Source organism: Epinephelus fuscoguttatus, linkage group LG6, assembly GCF_011397635.1.
Source record: "Epinephelus fuscoguttatus linkage group LG6, E.fuscoguttatus.final_Chr_v1".
Taxonomy (NCBI): domain Eukaryota; kingdom Metazoa; phylum Chordata; class Actinopteri; order Perciformes; family Serranidae; genus Epinephelus; species Epinephelus fuscoguttatus.
In genome coordinates, this window is record NC_064757.1 from 21066555 (window position 1) to 21080359 (window position 13805).

Genomic DNA, 13805 nt, shown 5'->3' on the forward strand with positions numbered 1-13805 from the left:
GTGTTGTTTTTATGACCAGTAGTTAAAAGTTAAATAAGTACATTTACTCAGGTACAGTAATAAGTACTTTACCAGAATATCTCCATTTTAATGCCCTTTCTACTCAGCTACCTTTATTTGACAGCTATAGCCACTTTTTCAGATTAATATTTATATATATAAAACATATAATCACTTAAAATACAGTAGTCATTCATTTTCATCATGTGACCACTTTCTAGTTGGGACTCCTCATGTTTCAGATGCCAATTAAGTTGTTAGCAGTTTCCCCAAAAAGACATTCCCTCCAAACTTCTCAGATGGTTTCATTTAAGTAGTTGCTCAAAGCCAAAAGAGATAAAATGGTCGAAATATTTCACATAAAAACCTGACATTAGTAAATAGCTCAAAAAAGGAAAACAGTTTGTCAAGCAGAATTTCGTTTTGTTGTTGTTGTTCTTTCTCTCGTATTAATTACCTCCTGACCTCTTAGATTTATCATGTGATCCTTTGGAAAGGTGTCCGACCCCTTGGCTGGAATCATAGACTGTGAAAATAATAGATGTAGCTTCTGTGACATCACCCATTGGTTTGTTTGGCATTTGGCCATCACCATCTTGTTTTTTTCTGAAGCCAGACGTGACCATATTTGTGTGAGTCTGGAGCTGTGGACAACCGAAGGGTTGTTCTGTCTGAGAAGCTGAGGACACTATAAGCAGACAGCTCGTCATTCAAAGTGGTTGGCCCTTCATTATGAGTATGGAGCCAGCCTCAAGTGGCCATCAGAGGAACTGCAGTTTCTGGGACTCCCATGTTGGCTTCATTTTTGAGCTCCAGAGGGTGCTGCTTGGTTGGCAACCACCGTCCAAAAGCCACCTAACTGTATTTAAATTAGTTAAAAAACTTCCAGCTTGACCATGGATGGATTACTGAATGGGTCTACCAGGCACAGGCCCAGGGGCCCAAAGTGTCAAGGCCCCCCCTGGCCTTTACCTGCAAAATATCCCTCAAATTAACAAATACTGACCAGGAAGAGTTGAAACAACAGCAAAAAAGTGCAAGTGAACTGCAGGGAGACACAAAATAACTACAAAAGAGGCAAAACAACCACAAGAAGACACAAAATGACCCCAAACAGCTGCAAACTACCACAAAATATGTGTCTTGTTCCTGTATAGGAGAGGTGCTGGGGCCTTTAGCATATCTGCGTCCTGGGGCTCATTGTTTTATAATCCGCCCATGACCTTGACAAACTGCAACAGTAAAATACTGCTTATGCACTGATGCAGAAATATTAACAATGCAATGATGTATAGTAATAAAACACTACCAAGGGATTTTCTGCAGAAGGAGCACTTTTGTCTTTCATACCTTAGGTATATTTTGCTTTCACCACTGTAAATGGTAGTATATTGACTAATAAACAGAGCTACAATAGCCAGATCTTTTTCCATGTATCCTCCAGTCTGTGACATTTCAAGAAGTCAAGGTTTGTGGGATTGTATAAAGGGGAAAATGATAAACAGAAACATTGAATATACAGTGTAGTGTGCAAAGGTGGAGCTAGAACTTACGCTGTAGAAAAGGCAAATCTGAAATACGATTTGTTAAAAAGGAATAGGATGATCTGTGTCTTTTGTCTCGTCCTCACTCTCCCCTCTCTGTCTGTCTGGATCAGATCATTTGCTCTCCTGACTGAAGTTGCGCTTTTCAGTGATGGAGTGTAGCATGCTGGGGCTTAGTTTTGATTGTCACCACAGGCCCACAGATTACATGGGGCCACAGTCAATGGGAAAAGAGCTAAGTCCCCCTGTGATGGAGTACATCTACAGCCTTCAGCCAGACTGCGTCCCGGGCAGCCAGCCAGTTAGGAAACCTGCTAGTCAGTCAATCCTTCAGTTAGTCAACGAGCCAGCCGGTCGGTCCATCAGTCGGCCAAAATGTCAGCAAGTTTATCAGTCAGTAAGACAAGTTTCACGCCATTAAGTCTACTTCTACTTCCTTTCCTTGGGCGGAAGAATGGGGGTTGAGGTGATCAGCTGTGATGAGACTGTGGCCCCCTGTAGCACAACAGAGGTCATCACACCATGTTTCCACCTGAGGCTTCCAGAGGCAGACAGGAAGTTGAAAACAGTGGAGGAAGAAAAAGGAAAGGATGTAGAAACACCTGGTAAAGGACAAATACTGAAGCAAAACATAAGATGCTATATTTAAGGCCCTGTTTATACGACAATGATTTCAACCGAAAACAGTAAACTTTAGTTAAGTTCATTTACACGACAGCAGTGTTTTGGGTGCCTGAAAACACAGCGTTTTAATCTTCTTTTCTTCTTCATCTTTTGGAAAGAGCACCGTTTCCGTTGTCATGTACACTTGCAATATGCAGTTCCTCTTAAAATGGATACTTTTTGCGCATGCGCATTACAGTTCCAGTCACTAGGCATGCGTGAGAAAGCCGACCATCACAACAACAATGGTGGACTCAGTTTGTGCTACTCACCCTGTTGAATTAATCAACGTTCCTCCAGCAAAGTGTAGATTTACTGTAGCAACTCCACCTCGTCGTCCGTCCAGACAAACGTTCGTGCAGTTGCCATTTTGTCTGTGTATACATCACTGCTCTGTAGAAGGAAGCACATGTGCACATGGCGCGTTGTTTCATGACAAAGTCACACCACCAACTACTGGCCTGGCATGTATACTACAGCGTTTTTGCGGATCCGTGTGCACGACAGTTGTTATCAAATGATTTCCGTTTTCAGCGGATCGTTTTCGTGTGAACATACTGTTACTCTATTAGACATTGTTTTTTTGCTTCTGCTCCTTGAAAACACTTCTGTCTGGTATATTTGTATATTTTTAATACTCTATTGTTCTAAAACTGGGCCCAGTGAGTGACCCTGACCCAGCGAATGCACTGATTGGTTGGCACTGGTTGTGAATAGTTCAAATTGTGGTTACTGTACTTGGTGTTACTGTAATTAGAAGCACTCTCTGGCACAAGAATATCCTTAGGGATAAATTAAGTTCTACTGAATTGAATTGAACTGAATATATTTAGCTAAATGGAACAGCCTAATAAATTACAATAGTATAGAGTACAAAAAAGCAGCAAATTCTCACGCAACTAAAAATAGTGAAGGGTCGGTGTATTTGCTTGATGAATGACAACTACTCAACATTTTTGTTGATTTTCTTTCAATCGACTAATTATTATTTCAGTTTTCGAGATGTTCAGTGATTGTTGAGTATTTCTTCTTGCCAGCTGGTGATGTTTTTGTAAGCTTAATAACCAGAATTCTGTAGCAGGTCTCTGTCTCTGTCTCTGTCTCTGTCTTGTCATGCCAAGGCAGCATAATAACATTTTATTTTAATCACAAATTTGCAGACAGGAAACCAGTGGATGTGGGAGTAGCAGAAAACAGGGAGGTGGGGGGGGCAGAAAAGAAAAGAGAGCGCGAGCGAAGGGAGATGGGGAAGAATGATGCAGAAACAAAGGGGGAAGGGAAGTTAATCTCCGAACTCAGGAGAGGCTAACTGTTCATTACCTCGGTGAGGATCTGAGCACTGTGTTGTTAACAGGGGTCACCTCGGCATAGGGGGGGGGGGCTGGCCAGTGATCTTTACCTCTCCCTCTTACTACTCCCCTGTTATCTGGACCTCTATCCATCTATCCATCTCTCTATCTATCCAAATTCTTCCCCTTTATCAGTGTCACTCTGTCCCCCCCTCCTCCCTCTAATCACAGCCTCTGTCATGTTGGAGCTGTGTGGCAACAGCTCACTGAATCCATGCACATATGAATATGATGATAGCACATATTATCAAAACCATCTGGGAGTGTAACAACAAACAGGTGACCCAGTCAGATCATGTCAGATCTGATCTGACTTCTTTATTTGACATAACATGACCTGTTAACCTCTACATTCTCCCTCTGCCTGTCTCTGTGTATCTCTCTTCCTCGTTCTTTCTTGCCTCTTTCCTCCTCCTCCTCCGCCATCCTCTGGAACACATGGTTATCGCCTGCTAGTGGTTGTCATGGTGATCGACCCCGGGGGACTCATCCCAAAACCAAAAGTTCTGCCTGTCTGAAATAGAACCTCCGCCTCTCTCCAGGGGGATGGGGGTTCATTTGGCACATGGGGAGGCAGAGAGAGAGAGAGAGAGAGAGAGAGAGAGAGAGAGAGAGAGAGAGAGAGAGACGGGGAGAGATGGAGAGACAGAGAGATGGAGAGAGAGGTTTCAGTCAAGGAGGGAGAGATGAGAGAGGGAGGACAGGGGAGACAGAGAGAGAAAGCAGGAGAGAATGAGGCAGTGTGCATCCATTCCAACTGGGTCACATCACGGGAGCATTGCGTAAGCATAAACACTGCTGCCCCTGTGCTATGCCCTTAGCGCACGCGCACGCACACACACACACACACACACACACACACACACATACACACACACTGTGTCTTTCCACAGCTTACTACTGTCTGGGAATCAAGCATTTTGTCCATCAGTCTGTAGTGTTTTTCAGGTCCTGGATAGCACAGAGCTATTCTCTTGTGCTCTTTCTCTCAGTGGATTTGTGATAAGTACATCGTGACAGTGGAGTGAACCCTCCTCTCTGTTAGCTGCCAGACTGGACAGCAGCATGACGTAGCACTTCTTGCCTGCTGCATATCCAAAAAACACACACAGTGTTCTGTGAAGATGTTTCCGCAGTCATCATGACCTTTGTTTCTTTTTGTGAACGTACCAAACCTGCGTCATTCCCGTGACCATCAGCACCTCTGATCACTTAGTAAGGGTGAGGCCTTTTGAGGATTGCAGATTAAACTCACACGTGTACTCCAACAGGTCAGCATTTACACTTAACAGCTAATCATCCTCAGTGTCCTATAGCATGTATCCGACACATTAGTATCACTGAAACATTTCCTCTCAGTGATGGAGCAGCTGCACAGTGGCAGTGTTTCAAGCATGTATGTAAAGGAAGCCTTCTTTTGTGGCCACGTCTTCCCCACAGTGCATGCTGGGGTGTGTTGTTTACAGGCCCTCAGTAGTGTTCAGTCTGTTCCCAACATGCTCTGCTCCACACATGTTTGGATATCTTAACACCTTTGTAAATAAACACCAATGCAAATGCAGTTCGTATTTGCGAGAGTTGTTTGCGCAGTGCGCTGTGTGTGCGTCGGTAGAGGGTGTGATTGTCTATAAAAGGAACAGCCAAAGCCAGTTGTTTAAAATCCTAGTTGGACGGTTTCAAATCCCCCCCTTGCACTGAGAGAGGAGAATAGAGGGAGGGGGTGCGGATGTGTGTGTATGTGTGTGTGTGTATGTCAGTCTGTCTGCATGTCAGGAGAGAGCCTTTCCAATCAGGGAAGGGATGGGAGAGACACTGACAGACAGACAGACTTCAGACAGACACACTGGGAAAGCAGAGGGAAAGACAGAGAGAGAGAAAGAGAGAGAGAGAGAGAGAGAGAGGGAAAGAGAGAGAGGCGGGGGGTGGAGCTATCACTGGAGAGGCGTGGCTAGGATGCTGTCACTCACTGGCGGTTGCCATGGCGAGCGGGCGGTCCCGAACAGCGGGACATCCAATGGGAGCCGACGCTGCTTGTGTCACCATGGTGACGGGGCTGTGCCCAGGGAGGTTGTGATGGGTTGACAGGTGCGTGACAATCGGAGCTCTCTGCAAGCATGTACGCCAAAGGCAAGAGTAGCAACGTGCCGTCCGACAGCCAAGCCAGAGAAAAGTAAGTTTTATTTATGGGGGAGGAAACCGCGGCTGTGAGGGAAGTTCATGAGCGGCCAGGGGCAGTCACACACGGAGCTGCGGTAGGGGAGGGCGCACGGCGCGGAGCTCTCAGCTCTGCGCTCTGCAAGCACTGGAAAGTTGACTGCTTCATTTATTTGAAGAAAGATAAGACATTTTGTCGGCGGGGTTTCAGCGCAGTTAGATTAAAATGTAACACGCAGTTTCTGCTCCACTGCTTAATCTCAGGATTTTCCTCTTCTCTTGTCATGTGTTGGCGTTTCTGTGCTTGTTGTCTTGTTTCATTACATGCCGAGCGACTGTTTGTAATTTTGCGTGTGTTTTACGCACAACTGTTTGGCAGTTTTGCAGAGTCCAAACTAGACACCCGTGACCGTGTGTCGGGCTGTGGAAGCGGCAACAAAAAGTCCACGTATTTGGCTGCTCGCGAGCCGCTGCGCGTTTTTTTAAGGTGTCGCTTTTCTGAAAGAGACTGTGTTGCGTTTACGGCCACGCTCCGTGAGTCCAGTCACCGCCACGGTAGAGGAGATTTGTGACAGCAGACAGTCATCTTGTCTCCACATTTTGGCGAGACAGGCACAGTGTGAGATAGTTATTCATAGGCTATAGAAGAGGATGTACAGCAATTTGTGTTTTCATACCAGCAAGGAAAGATATGGCTGTGCTTTGCTTTCTCACAGACAGAACAGAGTTTGACCCAAGAATTGAACTAATCAGGCTTTTTCCTTATCAGACAACAGCTTTTATATTGTAGAATTAAGTCAATTGTGGAGGTGGAAACTGACAGTAGAGTAGTTTAAATAGAAATATCAGGTTGTTAAATATCTACATTCATAAAATGCATGTAATTTGTGCCACTTTTCAACACATCTTGTCTACTTTAATGCATGAGATGTGAAAACGAACACCATAAATTCATTATGTTCTGAAATGCAAAGATCCTTAAGGTGAGGTCATGGCTGCTCGCTACTTTTTTGGATGCTCAGGGTCAGATGGTCAGCGAGCAGGGATCATAGATCAGCACCTGCTAAGCAAAGAAGAGCAAGTACATATTGATGATGTGCCTTTTGGCTGTGAGCAGACAAAAACACTTATTTACGGTGGGTTTGCCTTCCGCAACAGTTACAGTATGACACAACTATATGAGGATAAAGTGCATTTGACTTGTGTTGTTTCAGCTGTTGCCACCTTTGAGAGTCCTTACATGTCCTGTTGAGATGTTCATAAAAGATCAGATGAGTCGTCTCACCTCCACCCCCCAGCCACTGCTACTTATATCGTGTCTTTTGAATCCAGTTCACTCATGTTTGTCAACAGTGTGATTGAGTGTTCAGCGTTTCCCTCGAGCCCCATTCTTTATCCCCCAATCGATATGAAAAGGATAGGACTGAACAGTGTGGCTCTATCGCTGCCTTATTGCATGCACTGACAGAGAGATGGAAAGCTTCCTCCAGGCCTGGGAGATACTCTGTGTCAACACATGTAAGCGTGTGTGTATGTGTGTGTGTAAGCATGTACTGTATGTGAAAGAGCTTTTCTTTGGGAAAACGCAGCAGAGACTTATTCTGTAAAAGTGTTCGTCAGGAGTCCCCTGTGAGTTTGCAGAGCGGCTCAGTTCACCTACGATGAAGAGACTAAAGATCACAGCGCTGTGTTAACATGGCCTATAAGTGGGTTACCTGCTGTCTTTAAAGGGAACATCTGCCTAAACTTTGTTCATAGATGTGACAGACGCGATGTGTCTCAGGTGAAGACCTAGTTTTTTGGAGCTACTTGGGAGGTTTAACGTTCATGAACACCTGGCTCTGTGTGATACTGATGTTACTGAGCGAGTCTTAACATTTCAGCCACAAATACAGTCTGTCAATATGCTGTAAATGATCCCATCTACATTGGTAGATGTGATTGTGGCTAGGTTCCATCTTTGATTTTAGATATCATAACATCATAAGTGTTGTCTTTTCCTGGTTTTAAAGGCTGCATTATAATAAGGTGATGCCGTTTTCTGAACTTAGCAGACTGTTCTATTATTTGCATTTACCCACTTATTCATTATATCCACATTATTGATGATTATTCATCAAAAATCTCATTGTGTAAACATTTCTAAAGGCACCAGTAGTCAACCCTACAATATTGTTGCAATAGATATTGAGGTGTTTGGTTAAAAAATATTGTGATACTTGATTTTATCCATATCGCCCAACCCTATATGATCTTGATTATTTTGGAGATCAGTCTTTGAGATTAAAACGGGCAAGATCCTTCCCACAGTCACTAAACTTAATAATTTTCTGTCTTACTGGGTGGCATCACATTTAATTTAGACTTCCCCGTTGTTACAGATCATTTCGTTATCTGTGTTTACGAGTGTTTTCAAGGCAAGAGTTGATGTTCCACTGGGCGTTAATGCCAAGGCCACGGCAAAAGAAAGGACGGGGTGACAAGAAAACACCAGATGAAAAGGGGCCGGGAAAGGCAAAAATCAGGCGAGGCAGAGTTTCATTCGTCTCTTAACAAGCAGCCTTGTTTATCAGTGGTGTGTATCGGAGAAGCAGAGCGGGGCCCAGCGCCGCCGAGTCTTCAGTTGTTTCTCATTTCTGCAGCGCAGCAGGGGATCAGAGAGTGGGAGAGACGGAGGGCAACAACAGATTGAGGGAAAGAAGGAGGAGGGGAGAGAGCAGGACTGAGGGAATTTGCTGGATCATTAGTTTACAGTGTTGTAGTATTGACCTCAGGATGGACCCCCGCAGACACAGGGCGCTGGCATCTCGCCCATGTAGATGTAAAGGAGCTTGAAATGCAACTGACCTCTATGCTACTCTGTTCACTCGTGTGTGTGTGTGTGTGTGTGTGTGTCTGTGTGTGTGCTCTTAGAATCAGATTTGTGTGTTGTGTCCTTGCTACAAATGCATTTTGGGAATACAATTTTTTGCCCCAGCAGGTTAATATCTAGCAGAATGTTTATCAGGTAGTTTTGCAGTTTGCGTACTTGGAGATAAAAAGTAATAAAGCAGGATGAAAATATTGCTTCAGGAGAATCACAGAATGTGGTGCTTTTAAAAGGCCCTATATTAAAGGCTGTATTACGGTGTACATTTACAGTATGCAGAAGCTGCCTGAGATATTTAAACAAAATAAAGGAAGCTTAATTTTCTTGTACACTATCACTGAGCTTATTGTTCGGCATGTCTGTTAACCTTTTTGTTCTTGATATGAACAATTTCAGACACATAAGGTATTCTGCATACAATTTTATTAATTTGCAAGATTTTTTATAAACATACATTTGTTTTTTTTTGTCCTCCTATATAGGAAAATGTAGTATGTTAAAATATGCCAAAAGGAATTAGGCCTGTAGAGAAAATGATTTTGCTTAAATCATTATATCAAGGCCCAAGTACCTGACATTTTTCCAGATTGTGTATTCTATGCTGCATAAATTATGGTAAGAAAATTACGACTGCACCAAATAGTAGACAAGCATTTTATGAAGTTCACTAAAGATGTGGCTCAAGCTGTTATCACTTATCGATGTCTCCTGTATGTAATCTGTAACCATTACAGAGGAGGATGTGCAGATAAAGAAAAGCAGATGAGTACGAAAATGATGCTCCAAAGACTCACTTTACCCAAGTTATAGAAATAAATAAATAAACAGAAACACATTGTCACACTTAGCGTTAATGGTATCACGTCACGGAGATAGCTCAGGTTGGATGTGCCGCAGTTGTGAGACTTCTGCTTCTAAAAAGTGCAGCTGCACGCCAGTTCAATAAAGGTCCATGGGATTCTGTTTGTGTTGTTCAAAGCTCTAAAAAGTTAATGGAAACATGTGCGCAGAAACAATACAGGGCTCTGCAATAAGGATTGCCTGATCGCCCGGGGCAAGTAGAATGCCACGTCGGGCTAGTAAATCTAGCAATGGTGGAAGAATTCAATACATATTTTTTTTCCAGAGCTGCATTACTGCTTAGCTCTGTTGAGAGTTGCACATGTTCAGCACTGATCGGACAGAGTTTATGAGCTGAAGTGCAAGCTAGAATTTCAGTTACCTGGAAACAGGAGTTTAGTTGGGTGGTGGTAGAGGATTTGGGCCAAAGATTAAACATGACAGTTAATTTTAGTCTTTGTTGTTATTTTATAATCGCTAATAGATATAACAGTTTGTATGGGGGAAAGTAAAAATTGGCTTCAGACAGGTAGATTCAACCCACTTGCCCAAGTGAAAAAACATTAATGTTAGCCATCAGTAGTTTTGATAGGACTTCTTCTTCAGCAGGAAGTACTGTGGTTGCAGTCACAAACTGTTGGCAGCATGGTGTATGGATTATGCTGAGTAACAGGGACATGTGCAAATAAAACCCAAACTGTCTGCAGAGCTAGATACCACTCATACCACCACAAATATGTAGCTTCTGATTTGTTTGAACTGATCCTTTAAGGTTTAAGACAACAGAAATATGAATAGGGAGCAGTCTTTACACCCGTGTGCCTGTAGCAAACGCTCTCAGTGGGTCTCAGACAGCAACACTGTTCCACTCTCTCCTCTCGCTCCCTCTCTCTGGCTGTACCTGTGTTACGGTCTGCACTTGATTTTGATTCGAAGTGACAGTACACGACCACTGACTGTGTACTGCAGTTGTTCGACGAGTGTAGGTTTCAGTCACTGGCAGTTAGAGGACACATTCCACATAGTTCTGGGATTGTGGTCCTGTGCGAGTTGCATTGCAGCACATAGTACACATTCCTTTTTTTTTTTCTTTGCTGTGTAGTGAATCATGGAACAAACACTGCTTCAAATACACATGCTCACAAGTCTTCTCGCTGCTCTCTATTTCTGTCGGACTCACAGACGTATACAGCATATCTGCTTTTGTGGATTTTTTTCCTAGAAAGTACAACTGTTTTTTTACTCATCAGACTGAAAAGCACAAACTGTAAATGCACATTTGTGAAAAGGCCAAGTATCATAGGTGGTATTGTAGTTCAGGTGCCAACCATAAATCTGGTGCAGACTTAAGCATTTCTAGTAAGGATCATCATTCTGCACACACACACACACACACACACACACACACACACACACACACACACACACACACACACAGCTACTTCTGAACCGAGACACCTCAGAATCCTGCCAGGAGGCTGCCAATGCAGCATTGCGCAGACTGAGGCAAAGCAGTGCATGCTGGGAGTGTTTATCCGACAGAAGCAATTCAGGCTGCCACTCTGGCTCTGACAGTGAGTCGCATTACAGGAGAACTACAATAAAAATAGAGCAGTATCTCACACACACACACACACACACACACACACACATAGTGTATTCTCACAATGCCTTGCATCGACTGTGCGGGGAATCTGATTCTGTCCGTGCCAGCTGCCACCTTATGAATGTAATTGATGAGTTTTTTGTTTGTTTACTACATCTCAGTGTCCTTGAGAAATGATGGAGGCGCACTCATTAGGGCAAGGAGAGAGTTGGATCATTTGTTAGAGCATGAAGAAAAGAATGTAGCCAGAGGATAAGCATATGTTCCTGGTCAACTTGGCGGGTGAAATGGGACGCCGAGTATGGAAAATGAGCTTCAAACTATCACATTTAAAAGTCGACATAAGTTCAACAGTTGAGAGGTTAAAAAAAGACGGGCTGAATCGGAGAAAGATCCGAAGGGAAAGGGAAAGTTTTTGTGTCCAGGTCAGACGAGGTCAGGTGATATCCTGCAGGACCTCATGGTCTAATGCTCCATAATGACTGTGTGTCGGACCTCTGCACTCTGCACACATCTCACTCTTTCTGTGGATCACTTACACTGGTAAGTGGCCACACCTGGTTCTGTTGGCTCAAGTCCAGTGCCGGAGTAAAAAGGAACCCTTTAACCCCAAACATAAAGCCACATGGTGGACCTCGGCTTTAGCTCCAGAGAACAATATAAAAGTGTGTGATAATGCGTGTGTGTCTGTCTCCGCTCTTTGCCGCTTTGGGTCAACAGAGAGCATACTGCGTGTGTAAGTCTGTAAGCCCATCTGAGCTGTCTGCTTACAGCACTTTCCCCATATGTTTCATCCCTCAAAATCAACCTCCATCTGTCTGTCACGCTGCCTGTGTGAACGCAAACTACAACATCCAGTGATCATTACACAGCTAATAGCCTCTTCAGCTCTCATGGGATGCTTGTGAACAACTGTGAGAACACGGAGAACTGTCACCGCTCTCCGTTTGTTGTCTTCCAGCAACACTGACGGTCAGTGAAAGATATCGACTTAAAACTGCTGCAGATGTATTTAATCCTCGCAGCGTTTTAGATTAGCATCAGTCTGGGATTACAAGAAAACCTCTGATATGTTTTCTTTTTTTTTTTTTTCTCTGGGTATACAGAGCTGTCTTCAAACGAAAGTGATGATGACAGTTTGACAAGGCCCTGATAGAAAACACTTTTTAACCTGCTGAACACATAGAGGCTGTTAAAAGTCCTCTTTTATCTGCTGGCATCCCTCCTAGTCTCTCTCTTATCCCCGCTGCCAGAGATGTAACTTGCCACAGAACTGCTATCAAAGCAGCGGCCTCTTATTGAGCTGTGTGAGGCGGGGGGAGACAGCCTCTGATCGACACAGGCAGAAAAAGGGGTGACATGTCAATCAACAGAGAGGACCCTGTAGAAGGCATTCTCACAGGACGCCTTGGGGTCCTTGAGAAGGATCGACGTGACAAAAGGCCTCCGTCGGCATCAGATAGCACGCGGGTGAGAAGGGGAAGAGAGGAGGAGAGGGCACAGCATCCTCAAAGTCTTTTATCACTCCCTTCAAAAGACGGAGGGTACAGATGAGTTAGTTTATCACCCGGTGTTGGTCCCTGAAGACCCCATGGGTGTCCCTGAATGCCTCTGCTTTAATTAGGAACACAACATATCTTTCCTTTCTCTTCAGTTCTCTTCAAGGAACATCCTCCCTGCAACAGTTACAGTGTCTCAGCTTTATCTTTGGAGTGAGATACTGACATTCGGGGAGTGGAGGATTCAGATCAGTGCACTGTAGATGAGTGTAAGACACGGAGCAGAGATGAGGGGGGGTATTTCATCGTACGCTTTGTTGACCATGATTGTAAACTGCGATCCATGCTGTCAGGCTTTGTTTGTGTCGTTAGTGGTAGCACTTGTGGTTTTGTTAGGACTTTTTTTTTCTTTTTGCCCCTGGTGACACCAAATATGCGCGGCTTCGCTCCAAACCACAGCGCGGTAGGGACGCTCCCTCAAAGCGCTTCCTGTAACCTGAGAGTTCCAGCCAAAAGTAAATGCTGTCGGTGGAAACAACACTCACTGTCTCTGGGCTCAGATGAGAGAAGCCCAGCTTGTTGCTCTTATTTCTCAGATTTTCTGGAACATAAATTATTTTAGCACTTTTATTTATTTACCTTACCTGTCCTGTGTAATAGTATGTGTGAATAATAGTCATCTTTTTTTAATTTTATTTTTATTTTTTTATTAGTGCCACCCAGCTGTATCACCCTCACTTTCAGTGTGTGACAACTGCTCTCGTGCTCACCAGCGTGGTTTAACTTGCATATTGCCGTGTATAGTGTAACTGCGGATGCTGCTATGCTTTCCCCGCCTGCCGAGTGTAGTGGAGGTTGGTTGGAGGCCTCTCTGCTGATATCCCTCCATCATTGATATGCAAGCTGCATCGCACAGGCGCTAGCGCAAGGTTAAGCATGCGTGACGGCCAGGCTTAGGAACTGCTTCAGACACTCTCTCTCTGTATCCCTCTCTCTTTCTCCTGCACACACACACACACACACACACACACACACACACGTTTTCTCTTACTGTGCCTCCTCTCTGCATAGACCTCAGTTCTTCTATGTCTTGGCCTCAATTGTCCCTTGTCTGTTTTGTGAAGTTAAGCCACAGAGTTCTTCGCTTTAATTCTCCTTAAATGTACTGTCCTTACATGACCAACATACAGGCTGTCTGTCCACTGATCCATATAAAGTCCTTCATGACATTTTCTCCCCTCTGAATGCAAGGCGGTATATCCTCTCGCTCAGGATTTAATT

At 44.1% G+C, this 13805-nt stretch overlaps 1 protein-coding gene across 1 annotated transcript in view; it reads left to right on the forward strand.

Annotated features, from left to right (window-relative positions):
- The first annotated feature begins 5633 nt into the window (after window positions 1-5633).
- The window catches only part of ssbp2a (single stranded DNA binding protein 2a), a 66514-nt gene continuing 58342 nt past the window's right edge, over window positions 5634-13805 (forward strand). The window contains exon 1 of the mRNA XM_049579061.1: window positions 5634-5726. Coding sequence (XP_049435018.1) covers window positions 5671-5726 — 56 coding nt within the window. The 5' untranslated portion in view covers window positions 5634-5670. The remainder of the gene's footprint in view (window positions 5727-13805) is intronic.